Source organism: Oncorhynchus mykiss, chromosome 6 (genome assembly GCF_057628025.1).
Source record: "Oncorhynchus mykiss isolate SJ-2025 chromosome 6, ASM5762802v1, whole genome shotgun sequence".
NCBI lineage: Eukaryota > Metazoa > Chordata > Actinopteri > Salmoniformes > Salmonidae > Oncorhynchus > Oncorhynchus mykiss.
Genome location: NC_143027.1, coordinates 42,296,050 through 42,320,000, shown reverse-complemented (window position 1 = coordinate 42,320,000; position 23,951 = coordinate 42,296,050). Strand labels below are relative to the sequence as shown.

The window sequence follows — 23,951 nt, the reverse complement described above, 5'->3', positions numbered from 1 at the left end:
AATCAATTTTAGAATAAGGCTGAAACTTTACAATATGTGGGAAAAGTTAAGGGGTCTGAATACTTTCCTAATGCACTGTATACAGTAGGGTGTATCTCATAAGCTCTACTCTTCCATCAGTACTGATGTGACAAAATAGGTGAGAGCATTGTGGATGAAGACTAATAGCTGTTATGCTTTCACCTGTCCACTTCTTTTCTGTGACTTTGAAAGACAGAGGCCACTTCAGATGACTGATATGCTTGAACCTTGTGTTCTTGCTCTCTCTCCCTTTCTTTCTCACTTTCTCTCAGATTGGCCAGTTGTTAGGTGGTGTGATAGAGATGTGGGTTGACCGCATGGACAACATCACACAGCCGGAGAGGAGGAAACTGTCGTCTCTGGCTCTGCTCTCCCTCTTACCGTCAGACAACAGGTGAGGACACACCTAGCAAATTAGTTGGAGCGTTTCAGCTCTCTTTATTTCCATACCCTGACTCCCATTGGCTGACAAAAAAACACAGGTAGGCACACACACCAGCGTTTTTTCTGCATAGAAATGTATTGGGCGGGACGCTAAAGTGTTTTTTGGGCCGGCTATGTCCAAACAGTGTAAAAAAACAATGTGTATATATATATATACCGGTCAAAAGTTTTAGAACACATACTCATTCAAGGTTTTATTTTATTTTAGTTATTTATGCATTGTAGAATAATAGTGACGACATCAAAACTATTAAATAACACATATGAAATCATGTAGTAACCAAAACAGTTTTAAACCAATCAAAATATATTTTACATTTGAGATTCTTCAAATATTCACTCCTTGCCTTGATGACAGCTTTGCACACTCTTGGCATTCTCTCAACCATGATGTAGTCACCTGGAATGCATTTCAATTAACAGTTCTTAAAATGTAATTTGTGGAATTGATTTCCTTCTTTATACATTTGAGCCAATCAGTTGTGCTGTGACAAGGTAGGAGGTGTACAGAAGATTTGGTAAAATACCAAGTCCATATTGTGGCAAGGACAGCTCAAATAATCAAAGAGAAACGACAGTCCGTCATTACTTTAAGACATAAAGGTCAGTCAATCCGGAAAATATCTAGAACTTTGAATGTTTCTTCAAGTGCAGTCGCAAAAACCATCCATCGCTATGATGAAACTGGCTCTCATGAGGACTGCCATAGGAATGGAAGACCCAGAGTTCTCTGCTGCTGAGAGGATAAGTTCATTAAAGTTACCAGCCTCAGAAATTGCATCCCAAATACACAGACACATCTCAACATCAACTGTTCAGATGAGACTGTGTGAATCAGGCCTTCATGGTCGAATTGCTGCAAAGAAAGCACTACTAAAGGACACCAAAAATAAGAAGACTTGCTTGGGCCAAGACACACTAGAAATGGACGTTAGACTGTTGGAAATCTGTCCTTTTGGTCTGATAACTCCAAATTTGAGATTTTGGGTTCCAACCACCGTGTCTTTGTGAGACGCAGAATAGTTGAACGGATGATCTCTGAATGTGTCGTTTCCACCGTGAGGCATGGAGGAGGTGTTTTGGTGTAGGGGTGCTTTGCTGGTGACACTGTAAGTTATTTATTTAGAATTCAAGGCACAATAAACCATCATGGCTACCACAGCATTCTGCAGCGATACTTCATCCCATCTGGTTTGGGCTTAGTGGGACTATCATTTGTTTTCAACATGACAGTGACTCCAGACACACCTCCTTGCTGTTTAAGGGTTATTTGACCAAGAATCAGAGTTTTTCCAACAGCTCCTTCAAGACTGTTGGAAAAACATTCCTCATGAAACTTGTTGAGAGAATGCCAAGAGTGCTGCAAAGCTGTCAAGGCAATGGTTGGCTACTTTGAAGAATATAAAATATTTTGAACTGTTTGGCAATAATGACCATTGTTATGTTTGGAGGAAATGGAGGAGGCTTGCAAGCCGAAGAACACCATCCCAACCGTGAAGCACGGGGGTGGCAGCATCATGTTGTGAGGGTGCTTTGCTGCAGGATGGGACTGGTGCATTTCACAAAATAGATACCATCCTGAGGAAAGAAAATGATGTGGCTATATTGAAGCAACATCTCAAGACATCAGTCAGGAAGTTAAAGCCTGGTCGCAAATGGGTCTTCCAAATGGACAATGACCCCAAGCATACTTCCAAAGTTGTGGCAAAATGGCTTAAGGACAACAAAGTCAAGGTATTGGAGTGGCCATCACAAAGCCCTGACTTCAATCCTATAGAACATTTGTGGGCAGAACTGAAAAGCATGTGCGAGCCAGGAGGCCTACAAACCTGACTCCGTTACACCAGCTCTGTCAGGGGGAATGGGCCAAAATTCACCCAACTTATTGTGGGAAGCTTGTGGAAGGCTACCCGAAACGTTTGACCCAAGTTAAACAATTTAAAGGCAATGCTACCAAATACTAATTGCGTGTATGTAAACGTCTGACCCACTGGGAATGTGATGAAAGAAATAAAAGCTGAAATAAATCATTATTTCTACTATTATTCTAACATTTCACATTATTAAAATAAAGTGGTGATCCTAACTGACCTATGACAGGTAATTTTTACAAGGATTAAATGCCAGGAATTGTATTTGTCTAAGGTGTATGTAAACTTCCGACTTCAACTGTAGCTCCATTGTCTTTTTTACATACTTTATATCTGGTTTTAGTTGTTTAAAGTGATACCCTAGAATTTCTGCAATGAAGCCTTCATCTTTTTCAACGGAGTCATATATACAATTTTTGTCTCTGCATCCAGCATGAAGAAAGTTAAAAGTAGTTTCACTAGCCAATGCTAACTAGTGTTAGTGCAATGTCTGGAAGTCTATGGTATATACTAGCATGCTATGGTATCTACTAGTTAGCAACTTCAAACTGTACGCAGAGACAAAATAACTGCAAGAAACTGGTAAATTATTTTTATGAGCAGCATGATGTTAACGGTTCATTTATATGCTTTGTCTAAATCTGGCTTCTCTATTGCCTTCTCACTGCTATCTGCATGATCAATCACAGACAGCACATCTCAGCATGGAGCACAGTTCACAATGCATGTATCTCATGTTAACTGTTTTTCTTTTGACAAAACAGTTATTGTAAAGATATATTTTTTTATTGCAGCGCAGAGTTTTAAAAACAGCCTATTACTTGAATATAGCTGCTTTAAATCAGTGCGTGTGCAATTGCGGGACACAACAAAAAAGAAACAAATCCAAGCATCACACAGTTCTGCTCCCTTAATGTCTCACTCACTCACTCAATTGCGTTCTGACAGCTCCCTCTACACACGCGTGCTGTGTGGACCTACAGAAATAAATGCCTATAAAAACGTCTCTAACTGATGGGATACACAAGCTACATTCCTTGCCAAATTGAGTTTTATCTCAAATTCAAAATGGACTGGTTAACTGAAGTAGGAAAATATGTGTTCCGACAATGAGTTGCAGTTTTGGAATAATTATGTAATTTTTGCTTAGGCTACTTTGCGGTTGTCACTAATTACCACAGCCAGTAAGTCAATATTGGCTGTATTGTAAAAATGTATGCAAGTAAACATGTACTTTTTTGTCTTCATTTAAGTTTAGGGTGAGGCATAAGAGTAAATAGTACTGCGAGGAGCACGTTTTTACATACAGGCATTTGGAATAGCCTTCCCTTGGAGATCAAGCAAATAAAAAGTAAAAATTGCTTTAAAAAGCAGGCAAAGTTTTTCATTCGGACAAGGTTGTCTAAGTAAGGGAAACCACTCCATTGCCCCTTGTGCCCCCTACTGCTGGTCAGGTGTATTTATTTGAAGGATCGGTATGATGTGCGTTTACTAGATTGTTTTAATGTGAAATGAGTATGGTTGATTTTTAAGGTTAGGGAGAAGTGCAGTGAATAGTTCTACTTTTTAGGATGTCAATGTAATGAATGTATTTATGGTTGTTTGTAATTTTGTCTTGTCTTTTAATCATTATGTGTTAGTTATTTTTACCATTGAGGACCACTTTGGAGATAAGCGTTTTTATGAATACTTTCAAGTTATATCATCTTGGTCCACATTGTGCATTTTGTTGTATATATCTGTTGCCCAAAATTAATTAAATATAAAAAAGGTTAGCAATGTGGTTAAATTTAAAATCAGATTTTATGAAGAAAAATTGTAGAAACAGGCAGAATTCATGAATTTGTGGCGGTGGTAACTAACGTTAGTACTGACCCTACTTTAGGAACTGCTAGTGTCATTTAGAATTTGTTAGCTTAGGCTATTACCCCCTCTAAACAAAGACAGGTTCCAAACTGAAACTATGCAAAAAAACGTTGATTTTCATCAGAATCATTAAGCCTTGGCCTACTCACCAGACAGATGTCCTAGCCATAACTCATCCAGATGTAGTGTTCAATGTAGAATAGTTCATCCATTTACAAAATTCCAAGGACAGGCATAATGAACTCAATAGAGCGTCTGTATATCCTGTATATATTCCTCTTTCTCAGTTGTGCACCTGGGCCTCCCACTCTTTCTATTCTGGATAGAGCCAGTTTGCGCTGTTCTGTGAAGGGAGTAGTACACAGAGTTGTACGAGATCTTCAGTTTCTTGGCAATTTCTCACATGGAATAGCCTTCATTTCTCAGAACAAGAATAGACTGACGAGTTTCAGAAGAAAGTTATTTGTTTCTGGCCATTTTGAGCCTGTAATCAAACCCACAAATGCTGATTCTCCAGATACTCAACTTGTCTAAAGAAGGACAGTTTTATTGCTTATTTAATCAGGACAACATTTTTCAGCTGTGCTAACATAATTGCAAAGGGTTTTCTAATGATTAATTAGCCTTTTAAAATTATAAACTTGGATTAGCTAACACAACATACCATTGGAACACAGGAGTGATGGTTGCTGATAATGGGCCTCTGTACACCTATGTAGATTTTCCATTTAAAGAAGATTATATTTCCAGCTACAATAGTCATTTACAACATTAACAATGTCTACACTGTATTTCTGATCAATTTGATGTTATTTTAATGGACAAAAAATGTGCTTTTCTTTCAAAAACAAGGACATTTATAAGTGACCCCAAACTTTTGAACGGTTGTTTATGTCACTGCGAAGTGTAAAGGGAGAACTCGAAATTTCTATCCCTTTGGCCGCTGATATTAGAAGTGCCCATCGAAGAAGGCTCAAGGTCATTGGCCAGAAATAAAATATAAAATCACGTTATATGTACAATAGCTTTGATTGGACTTATCATGTCAACATCATACTTTCAAAATATTAGCCAGCAGTCATCATGAATCAAGTTGACAATCTACTAGCAAGTCCTTTTCAATCCTTGTCGTATGAAGAGAAGTAATGAAGAGAAATTATAGATAAAACCTATCGGTGCTCATCGGCCATTGGACATAAACAGTACACAACAAGTTGGAAATCGCGAATTCAACAATGAGTGGTTTGGGAGGAAGTGAGCACAGCACAACAACGTGGGTCCAAAAATGTATTGTATGCTGCTGCATAAATTATTTAGTATGCCAGGGAGATATGTATACTGTAGCTAAGAAAGTAATAACTTTACTAAGTGTATGTTGTTTAGTAAGCTGTTAGTAGCCCATGTGCCTCACGCTATTAATTTGTTCCCTTTTCCCCTCTTAATTAGCCAATAGCCTGTTTTAGAGACATGTCATTGAATATTGTAAATTGTCTGCTTATTGGGGCGGCAGGGTAGCCTAGTGGTTAGAGCGTTGGACTAGTAACCGGAAGGTTGAAAGTTCAAACCCCCGAGCTGATAAGGTACAAATCTGTCGCTGAACAGGCAGTTAACCCCTAGGCCGTCATTGAAAATAAGAATTTGTTCTTAACTGACTTGCCTGGTTAAATAAAGGTAATAAAAATAACAATAAAATATACGCCCCTGTCATTTATCCCACGGTGTACAGGGAGAATACTGTAAGAACGGAACATATTCTGAATTCTGACGCTGTATGTGAGTGCTGAGTGCTGAACAAATAGTTATATTGACAATGTCTGTCATAGCTTGCTCAATGTCTTAATCGAAATTACGGATTGCCTTTTGTCCTTTTGTCGTTCACTTATGCCATAGTTTGTACATCTCAATTCCCAGCAGAAACCACATTTGTTTAACAAGTCAGTCATATCAGATATGTTTATTTTAAAGGCAGTAAATGAGGCTGAATTAACTGTTTCGCTGCCAGACAATGCTCTGCTGATGTGTAGCAGTGGTAAGGTCTGCTATTGGGACTCTGCTGTTGGGACAGCTTTATGTAGGGACCGTTTGTCACCGTTATAGTGCAATTAATGTATTGTTTAGTTTTGTGTAGTGGCTTTGCTGGTATGCATAGTAGTTTTTTAAAGTTTGTCACACCAAGATTTACATTCTAAAATTGCCAATGAGCAAGCGCCCCACTGATGAGGTTACTTCCTTTTTGAAGATTGGGTTCCACGATATAATATAACCACTTGATATTACAGTTTCAATAAATTAATCTTAAATTGCACTTGTTTTTTTACTGACTGACTGTATGAGGCAATTTAGCTATTAGGATTTGTTATCTGTAATGGTTATACATTTGTCATTGGAGCTCACTGATGGCATATGGATCAATGTGCACATTTCTTTCCAGTACTGCTCTTGTTCTAAAATAGCTTTTTTTAAAGTATATATATTTATTTTCAGTCGAGTACTTGAGTACTTCACAAAAAAAAATAATGCAAGTACTCGGAATAGTCAAAACAGGTATAATGTCCATCCCTATTCTCGCTCCATCAATTCCATTCAAATTTAACCCAAAATCGATAATCCTGTTCAAGATATATAATCCTGTTCAAGATATATATATATATATATATATATGAGATGTCCTACCTCTTTCGGGTAATAGATTCAATGCAGTATTAGCCTTATATTTAGCTAATGAATGATGGTTTATGCATAAGCTTCTAACTTCTAAGTCCCAGGAAAGGCTGGCATTTTGTTTTTGTATTTCTTATATGAATATACTGTTGGAAGAGCAAGTTCTTGTTTGCTGAATGTTAAGTACAGCAGCCAGTAAAACTCAAGGGGAGTTTGAAAGAAGAGCGAACTTGCAATGGTTCTTGGCTATAGCAGTTATTTGTTCAGACCATAAATATTCAATCTTGGTAAAGATACTAATGATACAAATGTAAAATAGGCCCTATTATATTTTAGCCCCTAGTTAATTTGTAGGCCTTATGTCCTGCACCAGGATTGCATGTTCCCTCCCAGCTTTATGGTTTGAATGTGTAATTCCAGTCCACATTTTTTTAAATTTTACAAGTCAGTTAAGAACACATTTTTATTTTCATTGACGGCCTAGGAACAGTGGGTTAACTGCCTTGTTCAGGGGCAGAACGACAGATTTTTACCTTGTCAGCTCGGGGATTCGAGTCCAACGCTTTAACCACTATGCTACCTGCCGCCCCCGAACAAAATGCAGTACAGTAATACAGTCCACACTCAAAAAGATCAGACTACTGGAGCTAGTTTAATTTGTTTACCCAAGAGCTACTACATATATTTGATTTAAGTCGTGTGTAATGTGCGGTAGCCTATACAGTGTGTTCAGTCTCCTTGCCTTTTTCAACATTTTGTTACTGCCTTATTCTGAAATTGATTAAATTGTCCCGAAGCCACTTGTGCTTAGGGTCATTGTCCTTTTGGAAGGTGAACCTGCTCTGGAGCAGGTTTTCATCGAGGATCTCTCTGTGCTTTGTGCCATTCATCTTTCCCTTGATCCTGACTAGTCTCCCAGTCTCAGCCGCTGGGAGACCATGATTTTACCCTTATTTTACCAGGTAAGTTGACTGAGAACATATTCTAATTTACAGCAACGATCTGGGGAACAGTTACAGGGGAGAGGAGCTGAATCGGCCAATTTGTAAACGGGATGATTAGGTGGCCATGATGGTATGAAGGCCAGATTGGGAATTTAGCCAGGACACCGGTGTTAACACCACTACTCCATCCATTTAACCTCCCATCTGAAAGACAGCACCCTACAGAGGGCAATGTCCCCAATCACTACCCTGGGTCATTGGGATATTTTTTGGGGGGTATGCTGCTGGCACGCAGGGTGGTATGCTGCTGGCACATGCTTCACCGTATAGATGGTGCCAGGTTTCCTCCAGACGTGATGCTTGGCATTCAGGGCAAATAGTTCAATCTTGGTTTCATCAGACCAGAGAATCTTGTTTCTCAAGGTCATGGAGTTCTTTAGGTGCATTTTTAACTCCAAGCGGTCTGTCATGTGCCTTTTACTGAGGAGTGGCTTCCGTCTGACTACTACCATAAAGGCCTGCTTCGTGGAGTCCTGCAGAGATGGTTTTCCTTCTGGAAGGTTCTCCCATCTCTACAGAGGAACTCTAGAGCTCTGTCAGAATGACTATCGGGTTATTGGTCACCTCCCAGACCAAGGCACTTATCCTTTCAATGCTGCAGAAATGTTTTGGTACCCTTCCCAAGATCTGCGCCTCGACACAATCCTGTCTCTGAGCTCTACGGACAATTCCTTCGACCTCATGGTTGGGTTTTGCTCTGACATGCACTGTCAGCTGTGGGACCTTTTTATATAGACGTGTGCCTTTCCAAATCATGTCCAAACAATTTGAATTTACCACATGTGGACTCCAAGTTGTAGAAACATCTCAAGGATGATCAATGGAAACAGGATTCACCTGAGCTCAATTTCGAGTCTCTACATTTGAAACTTTTTTTTGTCATTTTGGAGTCTATAAGTAACAAAATGTGGAAAAGGGGAAGGGGCCTGAATTCTTTCCTAATGCACTGTATATTATAGGCTACCAGCACAATAATTTGGGCTTTTTTGGGCTCGGGCTCATAAAATGTCTTTAATGTATGGCTCATCAGGATCAGGTAGCATGAGGCTTGAATGGCATGCCGATAAAAGCTCAAATCAAATGGTGACATATGCTTTATAAGCTTTAGAATAACTCTTCTGGAAGATAAGTGTTTTTTTCTTGGGATGGAACATTTTGTAAAATACCATTTAAAATATGAAATGCTAGTATGTGTGCGAGAGAGAGGATGACCATTGGGGTATAGCTGGTCGATAGGATTTAAGTCTGGGCTGGATCAAAAAACATCTCCCTGGCTCTAATCTAAAAGGGTCACTCACACCTCTCTCTGACGCCACAGAGAGTGCAAACATTGCCAGGGTCAATTCAGGATGACCTCATCCTGAAAGCAAAATCTGTTACTGCTTTGTCGAGACATTGATCAACTTGACTCAAAATGTCGACAAACTAAGTGTGCTAAGGTATTGATGGTGGGTGGGTGTCATAGGTTTGACATTATGGTTGTATCCTAACAGCTGGAGCAGGAGCTTTGTGTATAAGTCTCAGGACTTACTAAGACTACAAATATTTGTTTACAACTGTTGGTCGATAAATATTTCATTTGATATTCTGTTTTCTTGTCTTTTATGTGAGCCAGACAATGAGCGCTGAATTACAAGCACTGAAATTATTATACCGTGGCAGATAGCCAAGTGGGAGGTAAAGCATATTATTGAACTTTTCAAAGGATTCGGAATGAACTTCTCCTTTGTAAGTCTTGTGTTGTATGGTTGTAAATTCCTTATCCAGATTCTGGGGGTTGAGTTTTCTTTTGTTTTGATGTGACAATCATACTGTAGGCATGTGGGAGTTATTTTGTCCAGCAATTGGATATGACAGCCTTTGCTGGCTGTGTTGCATCTCCAAACTACCACCTAACCGCTATTTCACACAGTCACAGCTGAAATGCTATAGTTTGATGAATTTTGTAGACGTCACCTCAATTGAATCGTACGGTGACAGAGTACTAGGCCATACACAGTTGATTTACTGTTTAATGGATTTCATTTTTTTGTGGTGAGCAAGCAAATACACCTATCAGCCATACCCAAAGATGTTAGACTTTTGGTATAACGGTTTTGAAATTAGTTACCGGGACCACAGTTTTTCATTTTGCAGTGGCATATTCTGCAATATTATTTTTTTTTTTTTATACAATTGATGACCTAGCTGAAACATATATCATTCTACTAAAGTAATCAGACCTATTCTTAATAAACTGCTTCAGCTCCTATTCAGCTTGAATTATACATTTAACAACATCTCCAACTACCATACAAATATTTTTAGACAGCTGAAGAACGCGCACAAATTTTCTTCTTTCGTAGTTTAGTCATATTTTTTTTACCTTAGTCGTGTTTACTTTGCAGGTTGACTAGTATCTATTGAGTTGCAATATCTCCTAAATTGAATGCCCAACTTGAAGTATCTACAAAACAAATTTTGCAACCACATAATCCAAAAAAAGTATTTTTTCCTAAAAAAATTAGCCGCCTGTTCGCGATTTCACAAATGATTATTTTGATCCACATGATTCGATCCACTGCGATTGAACCGAATTCCAACTACTACAATGGCTAAGTTTGGGAAACCCTTATTTAGCAGATGCTTTTATCCACAGCGACCTAGTCAGTGCAATCCATAAATAAATAAATGGAGATTTAAAAAAAACAAAAAAAAACTGCTTTGCGTAAATTGACTGTCGTGTGTGTCAGATCGGGATAACAGCTTCTGCTTTGCCAGTAATTTAATGTAAATATCTGATAACACGGTGGCTTCAGGTAACTTCTCCGTCTCCTTTTATTATGCAATTATTTCAGTCACTAACTGTTCCTTGCCACTTACATTTCAATTATATGTTTAATTTTGCAGCCTCCTCGTGTCCTATCTTATGATAATGATGTTGGATGACTAGTTTATTTTCTGTCACTGAATGTAAATCAGTGTTCTGGTTTGAAGAGGCTAGAGAGGTGTTGGTCTGAGTGGGGTACCACTCCCCCTTCATTTTCTTTTAAAAGTGAGCATTTAGCTCACCATAAACTATTCAACAAAAGATGAATCGAAATCCATTTTTATTCGTCACATGCTTCGTAAACAACAGGTGTGCTGTAGACCAACAGTGAAATACTTACTTATTCAGTCCATCCGTCACTATTTCGTTCACTGTAAAAAAAAGGTTTGTGTTAGTCTCTAAGCCATTGAAGGTTTGTGTTAGTCTCTAAGCCATTGAAGGAAATGTAGCTTTTATTCCTTATCAGCAGAGGATATCTTATTGGCCTTTTGGTCCTCCTGTTTTTGGTCATAGGATTATCACCTACTTGGTCAAGTTTAAAATGACTTTTGCAAGTCTTTTAATAAGTAAAGTACACATTTTGGAATCCTAGCTTTTAGGTTATTATATCCTCTACTTAGCATGCATAAATTGCGTGGTCAGTTTCATGGAAGAGTGCCATGGTTATTTGTATTTTGTTTGACCTGGTAAATTGGCATGCCAATCTTCCAGACATATGTGTGGAAATACAAGGATTGTATAGCATTACAATGAAACTAAAGTGAATGAGTTACTGCTTTGCTGATTCAATGTGGCCAAACAGCTAAAGAGAGAATCATTTCTTAATAAGTTACTCAATTGCGGCATTTATACCTTTGCTTTTGTTTGTTTGAGATCTCAAGAGGGAGATAGAAGTTTCCCAGTTGGGAACGTCCTCAAGTCACAGAATACATAAAAAAAACACAGGCTGAGTTCAATCAAATCAACCCAAATTCCACCACAGAACCAGAAATGTACAAAACCGCAAGTTTCTTCGAACGACACTGATATACCTCATAGATGGATGACACTGTTAAAGTATTAATGGAGGGGAAAAAATCCCCTGCCTGACCCTAGCACCATGAAGCATTGCAACTAGCTACATACAGTAAGAATGTGTCTTTCCTTGCTCCTCGGGGACACTCTTTGGCTTCCCTGACACGTCTATGTTTTTATCTCCTCTGGAATGGAGGTGGGGTGACACCCATTGGTAAGTAATCACGAACGAGGTGTCGAGCAGAACGGAATTCGAACTGACACAAGCCTCACTTGTGATAAGAGATCTTTAATATGATGCCGGACGCCTACTTCAATCGGTTGCCATGACAGCCAAGCCTGACACTAATATCAAGGAGATTAAGGGTAGGGGTGTCCAATAGTGCGTGTTACACAGCAAGGTTATTAAAGTATTAAAATGTTATTAAACGCATGACTGGAAATAGGAAAGTATCCGAGACAAGTTTGTCTGTTGGCTTAAGATGTAGTCCTCCAAAAGTGTCTAAATGTCATTTGTATAATTGTTTGGCTCTACTTTTCATGCATTCAGACTGTTCTGTGAGGTGGCATCAGAACAGTTTTTCTTTAGTCTATTGTCTGTTATTAAGATTTGTAGTTTGAGGCTTCTTGTTGTTTTCTCTTAGCCATTGATGCAAGCAAAGCAAAGCAATTTCAATGCTAATATGGAAACAGCAATGCATGTTTAGACTTGAGGGTAGAAATGTTGTACCAAAGGAGTAGCTGTACATTACTATGGCAAAACGACAGCATAGGTACAACTGACAATTGGCAGCTATTGACAGACATTTTGTCAAGAGTATGAAAAAGCTACTAATTCTACAAAATAAAGCTTATTGGCTGACTTTTACTCCGGCTGGCTCGATCACAAATCAAACAATGAGCCAGATGTTTCACCAGATGTATACATTTTCCGGTTGGCATTTCTACTCACCACAAAATATGAAGATGGAGAGAGATGTATTTTGTCTGCTTATTTTTTCATCAATGAAGCATTTGATCTCTGCCTTGGCTCTCTTGACTTTATCCTTTGCCAATGTTTTAATAAATTGAGTTGTTTAGTAGTGCAAGGGCGAATTGAGTTATTGCACATGTGTGCTTTAGAGTAGGCATTCCCTAACGAATGTATGCTAATACATGCTAAAATGTGCCAATAGGGTCGCTTGGCTCTGCCCACTAGGATTAATTTGCTCCCATTAGAAACGACAGGCTGTGGTCTATCTTTGTCTCGACCAACCATCCACTCACAAGTTTGGCGCTGAGTTTGACGCTCCACTGCCCTCTTTATCTCAAGTTATTTTCCCGTTCTCGTTTCGTTCCATTGGTATGGCCAACCCACTGTTCTCACCCTTTCAAAGAAAGACTCAAATAATTAATCTATAAAATGCTTTTTTGCTAGGCATTGGGTGTTCAATGGGAAACATCAAAGTAACTGAAATTCTGTATCTTCGGCTTTCTGAAGGAAGTGTAGTTTTGACAGCATAGTCCTTTCAGATCTGTTATTTAGTTAGCTAATTCGTTAGCTTCCTAACTGACTAACAAATATTAGCTAACTATTTTGTGAGATAACGTTAGTTAGTAAACTAGTTATCTAGCAAATAACTTGTGAGATGGCTAGCTTGCTAGGGAATGGGGCTTGAGGTTGAACTGGAACCAGCCAGCTATATATACCCACAGATGTGTGCCCTCAATAATTCAACCTATATGAACTGTTGGAACCTATGAATAAATAAAACGTAGGATGACATGCAGACAACTGAGACGGCTTGAACGTCCAACATGTAACAAACTCTGGTGAATGTGTCCTCGGGTGTTTAATAGATTGTAGTGCTTGACTTGGTCTGAAATAGGTGCCGGTACGGTTTATATTTAGGTGCAGGAGTAAAAGGTGCTTAAGCAGCAGGAGATTTTAGGTGCCGGCACGCCACTCCGATGAGCTCCTGCCAAATTCGAGCACTGATAGATTATATCTTTGATGCACTGAGCTGAGCTATCAAATGGTGGCTGGGCCTTGTCTTCCCCATCGGTTTTCACCACGTTAGAGAAAATGTGTCTCTCTGTCCTCTCATTTTCAATCACTGCCCTCTCATTCTCTGCCTCCTAATATGTTTTCTTTGCAGAATTTTCTTATCTAGATCTTCTTTCACCCTCTCTTTCTTGTTCACTGTCTTTTCCCTCCCTCACTTCATGTCTCCCGGTCTCTCTCCCCTCCGAGATAGTAACCATGGTTACCACCTAACATACAGTAATAACATGATGTTACCACTGAAACATGACTGTCAAATAAAGCACTACCAGTGGGCTAGTTTAGCAATAATTTTCCACCCTACATTTTTTTAACACGTACTTCAGCAGATGTCGAGGTACAATCATTGTGCCTCATGAAAAGGCATACAGTTAAAGTACCATCAAATCCCAAATAAATGGTCTTGCCCAACTCCTTCCCAATCCAATATCAATCTACACATACACTCTACAGATTACTACACATGGATAATCAATGAAGTCACTTAACCTCTCTCCATCCCATCTGCTCTCTCCAGCCAAACTTGGAATCGAATGGAATCGACTTTCCTGTCTCTCCAAATCAATGTCTGAAATACAAGCTTGGCCTTCGCTACTCACACCCAGCTTTGTGGTCATCTAGGTCACTTGGTATAGCGTGGCGCTTGCAATGCCAGGGTAGTGGGTTCGATTCCTGGGACTACCCACGCGTAAAATGTATGCACCAATGACTGTAAGTCGCTTTGGATAAAAGTGTCTGCTAAATGGCGTTTTATTATTATAGCCCCCATTTTAGAACGCTGAAGGCTTATTAGTAATTTATTATTTCATTATCATCCCTTTCATACACAGCACTGGAAAGTCGATAGAGGTGTGTTTTAGAATGTTAGGGGTACTCAACTTTTGTGAGGCATTTTGCTTTCTCGGACCGTGCTATTAGCATTTGAACCATAGATAATATTATCCAATCTAATGGCCTAGTACATGTGTAGTGTGTAGACTGGAGCAGGTCTTGGATCTTAGAGAGATGTTCTCTTCATTCCCTTCGTTAGTTCGTAGAGGGAGGAAATACTGCAATTTCACAATAGGCCTATGTGTTTTTATGCCTGCCAAGTATTGGGTTCTTGGAAACCAAAGTAGGTGAGTGTTAGATGAGTGAAACCGACAGACAGACTGACACCGACAGCCAGACAGAGAAGAAGAAAAAGCAGGTAGAAAGTCCAACGGGGAGGGCGAGGGGGAAAGAGAAAGGTGGAATATGTGGCTAGAAATGGTATGAGCGAGAAAGTGAATAGGTGAGGGCGAACATAGACGCGACACACGAGGGGAGCAATGTGTGTTGTAGTGGAAGTTGAGGCCCGACGTGATGTTAAAAATGTTCTTTGAACCTCTGCTTCAGGGTTGTCTGACGTGTAGTAGCAGTCAAAATGTTGGACACACCTACTTATTCAAGGGTTTTTCTTTATTACTTACTATTTTCGACATTGTAGAATAATAGTGAAGACTTAAACTATGAAATAACACATATGAAAACATGTACAGTAGTAACCAAATATATATATTTTTCGAGTTTCTTCAAAGTAGCCACCCTTTTCCTTGATGACAGATTTTCACACTCTTGGTATTCCCTCACCAGCTTCATTTGTGGAATCTCTTTCCTCCTTAATGCATTTGAGTTAATCAGCTGTGTTGTGACAATGTAGAGGTGGTATACAGAAGATGGCCCTATTTGGTAAAAGTCCATGTCCATATTACGGCAAGAACAGCTCAAATAAGCTAAGAAAAACAACAGCATTACTTTTTCACGAAAGTCAGTCAATCTGGAAAATATCAAGAACTTTGAAAGTTTCTTCAAGTGCTCTCGCAAAAACCATCAAGTGCTATGATGAAACTGTCTCTCATGAGGACCGCCACAGGAAAGGAAGACCCAGTTACCGCTGCTGAACAGTACATTCGAGTTAACTGCGCCTCAGATTGCAGCCCAAATAAATGCTTCACGGAGTTCAAGTAACAGACACATCTCAACATCAACTGTTCAGAGGAGACTGTGTGAATCAGGCCTTCATGGTCGAATTGCTGCAAAGAAAGCACTCCTAAAAGACACCAATAAGAAGAAGATATAAGCTTGTGCCAAGAAACACAAGCAATGGTCATTAGACTGGTGGAAAATCTGTCCTTTTGGTCTGATGAGTCCAAATTTGAGATTTTGGGGTCCAACTGTCATGTCTTTGTGAGACGCAGAATAGGTGAATAGATGATCTCCGTATGTGTGGTTCCCACCGTGAAGCATGGAGGAGAATGTGTGGTGGGGTGGGGTGCTTTGCTGTTGACACTGTCAATGGTTTATTTAGAATTCAAGGAACACTTAACCAGCATGGCTACCACATCATTCTGCAGTGATACGCCATCCCATCTGGTTTGTGCTTAGTGGGACTATCATTTGTTTTTCAACATGACATTGACCCAAAACCAACCTCCAGGCTGTGTAAGGGCTATTTGACCAAGAAGGATAGTGATGTAGTGCTGCATCAGATGACCTGGTCTCCACAATCACCCGACCTCAACCCAATTGAGATGGTTTGGCATGAGTTGGACCGCGGAGTGAAGGAAAAGCAGGCAGCAAGGGCTCCGCAAAGGTGGGAATGCCTTCAAGACTTGGAAAAGTATTCCTCTTTTCTTTTTTTACTTACCTTTATTTAACTAGGCAAGTCAGTTAAGAACAAATTCTTATTTTCAATGTCGGCCTAGGAACAGTTGGTTAACTGCCTTGTTCAGGGGAAGAACGACAGATATTTACCTTGTCAGCTCGGGGATTCGATCTTGCAACTTTTCGGTTACTAGTCGAACTCTCTAACCACTAGGCTACCTGCCACCACATGAAGCTGGTTGAGAGAATGTCTAGAGTGTGCAAAGCTGTCATCAAGGCAAAGGGTGTCTGTCTACTTTGAAAAATCAAAAATATAAAATATATTTTGATTTGTCTAACAATTTGATGGTTACTACATGATTCCATGTGTGTTATTTCATAGTTTTGATGTCTTCACTATTATTCAACAATGTAGAAAATAGTAAAAAATACAGGAAAACCCTTGAATGAGTAGGTCCAAACTTTTGACTGATACTGTATGTCCCCGGGGATGTCACTTCTCTCCATGTAGACATTCACGTGTTTGCACACATACAGTGCACTCGGAAAGTATTCAGACCCCTTGACTTTTTCTACATTTTGGTACATTACAGCCTTATTCTAAAATTCATTCAATTGTTTAGTTTGTTCTCATCAATCTACCCACAATACCCCATAATGACACTTTTTTTTTTTAGAAAAAAATATATAAAAAAATAATGAACCTAAATATAGCATTTGCATAAGTATACAGACCCTTTACTCAGTACTTTGTTGAAGCACCTTTGGCAGTGATTACAGCCTCGAGTATTCTTGGGTATGACGCTATAAGCTTGACATACCTGTATTTGGGGAGTTTCTCACATTCTTTTTTGCAGATCCTCTCAAGTTCTGTCAGGTTGGATGGGGAGCATCGCTGCACAGATATTTTCTGGTCTCTCCAGAGATGTTAGCTCGGATTCAAGTCCGGGTTTTGGCTGGGCCACTCAAGGACATTCACAGACTTGTCCCGAAACCGCTCTTCATTGTCTTGGCTGTGTATAGGATCATAGTCCTGTTGAGCGGGGAACCTTCGCCCCAGTCTGAGGCCCTGAGTACTCTGGAGCAAGTTTTCATCAAGGATCTCTGTACTTTTCTCCGTTCATCTTTCCCTTGATCCTGACTAGTCTCCTGGTCCCTGTCGCTGAAAAACATCCCCACAGCAGGATGCTGCCACCACCATGCTTCACCGTAGGGATGGTGCCCGGTTTCCTCCAGATGTGACGCTTGGCATTCAGGCCAAAGAGTTCAATCTTGCTTTCATTAGATCAGATACTTTTTTTTCTCATGGTCAGTCCTTTAGGTGCCTTTTGGCAAACTCAAAGCTGACTGTCATGTGTCTTTTTACTGAAGAGTGGCTTCCGTCTGGCCACCTCCATGCAGGCCTGATTAGTGGAGTGCTGCACAGATGGTTCTCCTTCTGGAAGGTTCTCCCATCTCCACAGAGGAACTCTGGAGCTCTGTCACAGTGACCATCTGACCATCTACCATTTTTTGGTACCCTTCCCCAGTTCTGTGCCTCGACACAATCCTGTCTCGGAGCTCGACGGATAATTCCTTCGACCTCATGGCTTGGTTTTTGCTCTGGCATACACTGTCAACTGTGGGACCTTATATAGACAGGTGTGTGCCTTTCCAAATCATGTCCAATCAACTGAATTTACCACAGGTGGACTCCAATCAAATTGTATACACATCTCAAGGATGATCAATGGAAACAGGATGCACCTGAGCTCAATTTCTAAATACTTATGTAAACAAAGTATTTCAGTTTAATTTTTGATACATTTTCAAACATTTCTAAACCTGTTTTTGCTTCGTCATCATCGGGTATTGTGTGTAGATTGAGATTTGTATTTGTTTAATCAATGTTTGAATAAGGCTGTAATGTAACAAAATGTGGAAAAAGTCAAGGTGTCTGAATACTTTCCGAATGCTCTTGTACATGTTTTGCACACACATGGTGCCAATATCGTTTCTGTGACATAAAGCCACACATCAGGGTTTGCGTTAGGAAAATGTGGCACTGGATATTTGATCAGCAACATTTGAATTTACCGGACATTGGAGAAATCTGCCGGACCCGTATGCATTGGGGTGCGTAAGCTGATTAGATCATCCACCCAAGGTGCTCAGAATGACATAAATCACATTTAGATTATGGTAAATATTAATCCTGATGAAGACAGCTTATCTGTCGAAACGTTGGATATTAGGTTATTAAATTATTGCATCTTAGCCCCTAGAGTGTGCTGCTCTCCTTTAATTTTTCAAGTGTTCTACTCCACTAGCCAGCACCTCGCCTAAATAGGTGTGTGTTTTTTTTCACCTCTGAATTATCATTAACAGAACATCCAAGTCGAGGATGCAACAATGTGTGTTCCTTCTTACCAAATTCTGAGGACCATAATGGAAAAAAAGTCCCAGACTTTGTGTGTTATCCTCAATGATTTTACGCATGTGGATTGTATGGCTTTTTCAAGTTTTGTGTGATGCTTGTTTTTCTTAAATGGTCGAATTAATAAACGAAACGATGTGCACTTTGAATAGCTGTCCATTTACTTTTCCTCAGCCAACAAGACGAGTAACAAACAGCAACATCACTAGCCTATGTCAATCTACTATCCTAATCACTAGCCTATGTCAATCTACTATCCTAATCACTAGCCAATGTCAATCTACTATCCTATACTATCTATTAGTCAGCTTGTCAAGAAATAAATAGCCCAAACAGACTCTGGGACAAATCAAAAGTTATTGATCATATACACATGGTTAGCAGATGTTAATGTGAGCGTAGCGAAATGCTTGTGTTTCTAATTCCGACAGTACAGTAATATCTAACAAGTAATCTAACAATTTCTCAACAACTACCTAATACACACATCTAAAGGGGTGAATTAGAATATGTACATGTAAATATATGGATGAGTGATGGCTGAGCAGCATAGGCAAGGTGAAATAGATGGTGTAAAATACAGTATATACATATGATATGAGTTATGTAGGATATTTAAGCATGATTAAAGTGGCATTATTTAAAGTGACTAGTGATCCATTTATTAAAGTGGCCAGTGATTGGTCTCAATGTAGGCAGCAGCCTCTCTGAGTTAGTGATTGCTGTTAGCAGTCTGATGGCCTTGAGATAGAAGCTGTACTTCAGTCTCTCGGTCCCAGCTTTGATGCACCTGTACTGACCTCGCCTTCTGGATGGTAGCGTTGGGAACATGCAGTGGCTCGGGTGGTTGTTGTCCTTGATGATCTTTTTGGCCTTCCTGTGACATCGAGGGCTGTAGGTGTCATGGAGGGCAGGTAGTTTGCCCCCGGTGATGCGTTGTGCAGACCCCACCACCTTCTGGAGAGCCTTGCAGTTAAGGGTGGTGCAGTTGCCGTACCAGGCTGTGATACAGCCCTACAGGATGCTCTCGATTATGCATCTGTAAAAGTTTGTGGACCATTTGTCATGAGAATTTTGTTCTCGTGTTCATTAACCAATTCAATTGTAATTACTCAGTCTGCTATATCAGGATTTGTAAGATACTGATATAAATATAGACAGACAGAGGCCCAGTCTACAATAGTACAATGGTTAAATGTTTATTCGCGGGAACGTTCTGCTTATCATTTCCTGTACATTGGTCTATATACCTCACATTTCGTCATAAATGTCCCTCTTCTCAGATACAATGGCAATATAGTTCACTTCTCACATTGTCTGCCACCTGTTAAACAATCTACTACAAGCCCAAGGTCTCTCCCCTCCTTGGGTAGGGACAGAATGTCCTGTAAGGAACACAGTATTCCAGCCGGTCTGACGATAGCTCCATTCATTTCTGGACTTTCTGTTCTAATTCTTGACTAAAACTACACACCTTATATTTAGTATTATGATTATAATAAGATTCATACATTCATATAGTAACAGAGTAGTATTCTGTTTAGTTATAATTCTAAGCTAAATGTATACATAATTTAGTCATTATTCATAAAAATCCCATAAGAGCTTAACATTTTCCACTTTCTCCACTGCTGTCCCGTAGATTTGGATAGGGGGTGCTCCCTCTGCTGTTTCCTGAAGTCCACGATCATCTCCTTTGATTTGTTGTCGTAGAGTGAGAGGTTGTTTTCCACACTCCGAGTGCCCTCACCTCCTCCCTGTAGACTGTCTAGCTTTTGTTGGTAATCAAACCCACTACTGTTGTGTCGCCTATAAACTTTATGATTGAGTTGGATGCGTGGGTGAACAGGGAGTACAGGAATGGGCTGAGCACGCACCCTTGTGGGGGCCCCAGTGTTGAGAGTCAGTGAAGTGGAGATGTTTCCTACCTTCACCACCTGGGGGCGGCCCGTCGGGAAGTCCAGGACCCAATTGCACAGGGCGGGGTTGAGACACAGGGCCTCCAGTTTGATGATGAGTTTGGAGGGTTCTATGGTGTTGAATGCTGAGCTGTAGTAAATTAACAGCATTCTTACATAGGTGTTCCTCTTGTCCAGGTGGGATAGGGCAGTGTCATGGCGATTGCAATAGTTACATCAATGAATAAAACCTTTATTTAATTGGGCAAGTACGTTAAGAACAAATTCTTATTTACAATGATGGCCTAGCAAAAGGCCTCCATCGGGGACGGGTGCTGGGATTACATTAATAGGACAAAACATCTAAGACAACAGCACAGCATGGTAGCAGCACAGGGTACAAACATTATTTTATTGAAGCAATTGACAATTTTAGTAGACGCTCTGATACGTATCAACTTAGTAGTGAGTGCATACATTTTCATATTTGTCCCCCAAGGGAATCAAACCCACAACCCTGGTGTTGCAAGTGCCATGCTCTTACCAGCTGAGCCACGCAGGAACACACACAATTCTCAAAGGGACCATTGATCCACCTGTTTGATACCGGACACTGTGGATGATCCAGAAGAAACTGTCTCTTATTGTGTCCCAGTGTGGAGATGTTCTGTGTGTTAACTCTTTTGTTGTGTTCCAGTGTATCTTACATGGTTGTTGTTCATATTCTTGTTTTTGTTGTTGTTTTGCAGTTTGTTGCGAATGTGTGTTGTTGCAGTTTGTCTTTTAATGTGAGTTTTTGTGTTCTAGTGTGGTCCAGGAGAAGTTCTGTGGCATCATCAACATCTGTGTGGAGGCGCTGCATGACGTGATGACAGAAGACTCCGACACAGGAACCCTCAAAGAGTACGTCTGGCCTGAACCCAACCACAACACGACCACAGCACAACCACATTTTGACCATCGCTTGTACATAGTATGACCACAACGACAGTCAGTAGAACTGATGACAGAAATGGAAGTACATGTGATGCAACATGGATTTAGTCTGATCATTTAAACTGTGTGAATGTGAGAAACAGAAAGCAAGAACCACGGTGTCTGGTTAGAATCTGAGGGCACCTTCATGAAATAAGAATCGGCGGTAGAAATCTGAAAGACATCAAACCCAAAAGCCTAAAGCGAAAGTTTGATCAAGTAATGTAATCCCATAAGGAGTAGGTGTGCTGGTTCAACAAAACATCTCTCTGTGGCTGTGCCAATCTGGGGATTTAATGGTGCGTGAAATGGCACAGGGAACAATGGTGCACGGCGTAATAGTGTTTACCCCCAGACATATGATAGCAGCCCTAGCGCTACCCATCCCCGCCCAGACAGCAAACTGGCATGCGGAGTTCACACCTCAACTCCTCAAGTTATTTTGGCTGTTGTTGAAAGTTGTTAGGAATCAGCTCTGCGCATCCTAGAAAATGGAAGTTTCTTGCTTGTATTGTTTGGAAATGCAATCAACGGACACACTGGTGGAAATCAAAAGTTGACACAAATAGTGAGGGATTACTGGGTAGTTTGTCACCACCATGCTTGTGTATTTGTATGCCTAAGTGCGTATCCATGTGTGGGTCATTCTCACAAAACTGACATTTGACCCAAGAAATCGTGTCATTTTTCACGACATTTCCTCTTGGATCACTGAGATTAGATCTGTACTTATCGGTTTCATAATTATTATTATGTTTTTCGATCAGATATTATGCATTTTACCACAATTTCCATAAAGTTCTCATTGCCGTAACGGTCCAAAAAAGTAATCAATTTCAAATATATGTTTTATGTTGCGCCACTAATTAAAGCCTGAGTTAAACAACATTTCAAACATTCATGCATTTTAGGTTGTTCTAATTTAACATTTTATATAAAAAAAATACCAGAGAATTTGATCCAGATGTATTTCGGCAATGACAATTTGGGGTGAACATTTTAAGGATTCGGGAGAAAATGTTTTTAAAATAAGACACTTTGCCAAAAACGAAACATCTTAGTCCTCAGAATGATAGTTGATATTTGCAGATGCATCATGGTTTTGTAGCTCAATTTGCTATAGACATGTTTGAAACTGGTTTCATGAGAATCACCTGTATAAAATATGTATGTGAATGAATGTGTGAATGTTTGTGTATGCAGCGATATATGGTGTGTATGATATACGAGAGTGATGCCGCAGTGTTGTCAGCGCATCATAGGTTTTAGATGATGTCATGCCCTGAGGTTCTCTCCCCTCGAAGACTCTTCATCACAGTCACCAGGTCTATGATACATTCGCTACTGCGTTATCAATCACACGGCTGCATGATTCATGGGCCTATCGTTGGGCCATATGTGTAGGCGCATTGTACATGTGTCTGTCTGTGTGTGGCGCGCTTGCATGTATGTGTGCGTGCGTAGGGTGCATGTATATGTTGGTACATGTCTGTCTGTCCACGTGTAACTATGTGTGTGTGTTTCTCTCTGCTAGCTGTATGTTGATGAGCCATTTCGAGGAACCCAAGCTGACTGACGATGAGGAGCCTCCCACAGAACAGGACAAGAGGAAGAAACTGGTGAGTCTACACACACACACAGACACAGAGGACAGTGTGTCCTGTTAAATCACAACCACAGCATTTTCTCCCCACTGCAGAGCGTGTTGTAATTTGGTTTTGTTTCAAACCAACTTTCTGAGCCATGTTTCTCGCTTTACGTGTGTCCGTCCTGCTGTGTGTCTGTGGACAATCATGGTTCCTCTGCAGGCTCCACAGGTGGTTCACAGTGGGTAAAATAAGAACGCTATATATTAAAGTATGACTTTACTCTACCAACCGCCCGCTTACCCTCCTAAACAGGTTGGATAAGTTGGTGTGTTGGTGCACATCTACGCACAGGGGTGTGTGTGTGTGTGTGTGCGTGTGTGTGCGTGCGCGCATGGTTTTGTTAGCATGTTTGTTTGTGTCTGCACTGTGGCGGTGTCCCACAGCACTTATCACCTCAGCCCAGACCCCTGATGTTTCCCCTGAGGGTAAGACAGCAGAGCACAAAGCGACAGCACTATAACACACACACAGCTGGCACTGCTTGTTCCAGCGCAGCTCCCTTGAAGAATGGTCGCTGTGTTCAGTATGACTCTTTCTCTCTCCGTTTCTCTCTTTCCCCCCCTCTCGGACTTTCTCTTTCTCCCTCTCTCGCTCTCTCTCTCTCTCACACATTGTTGATCTGCTTGCTAGCCAGCAAGGGGAGAGCATATTTGT

The 23,951-nt window shown here is 40.3% G+C and overlaps 1 protein-coding gene across 3 annotated transcripts in view; it reads left to right on the top strand.

Annotated features, from left to right (window-relative positions):
- The window catches only part of ipo11 (importin 11), a 233,640-nt gene that overhangs the window by 165,193 nt on the left and 44,496 nt on the right, over positions 1–23,951 (top strand). For all 3 annotated transcript variants that reach the window (XM_036980135.2, XM_021606535.3, XM_090237953.1), the window contains 3 exons: positions 294–415; positions 21,481–21,576; positions 23,183–23,267. In XM_036980135.2, the coding sequence (XP_036836030.1) occupies positions 294–415; positions 21,481–21,576; positions 23,183–23,267 (303 nt within the window). The remainder of the gene's footprint in view (positions 1–293; positions 416–21,480; positions 21,577–23,182; positions 23,268–23,951) is intronic.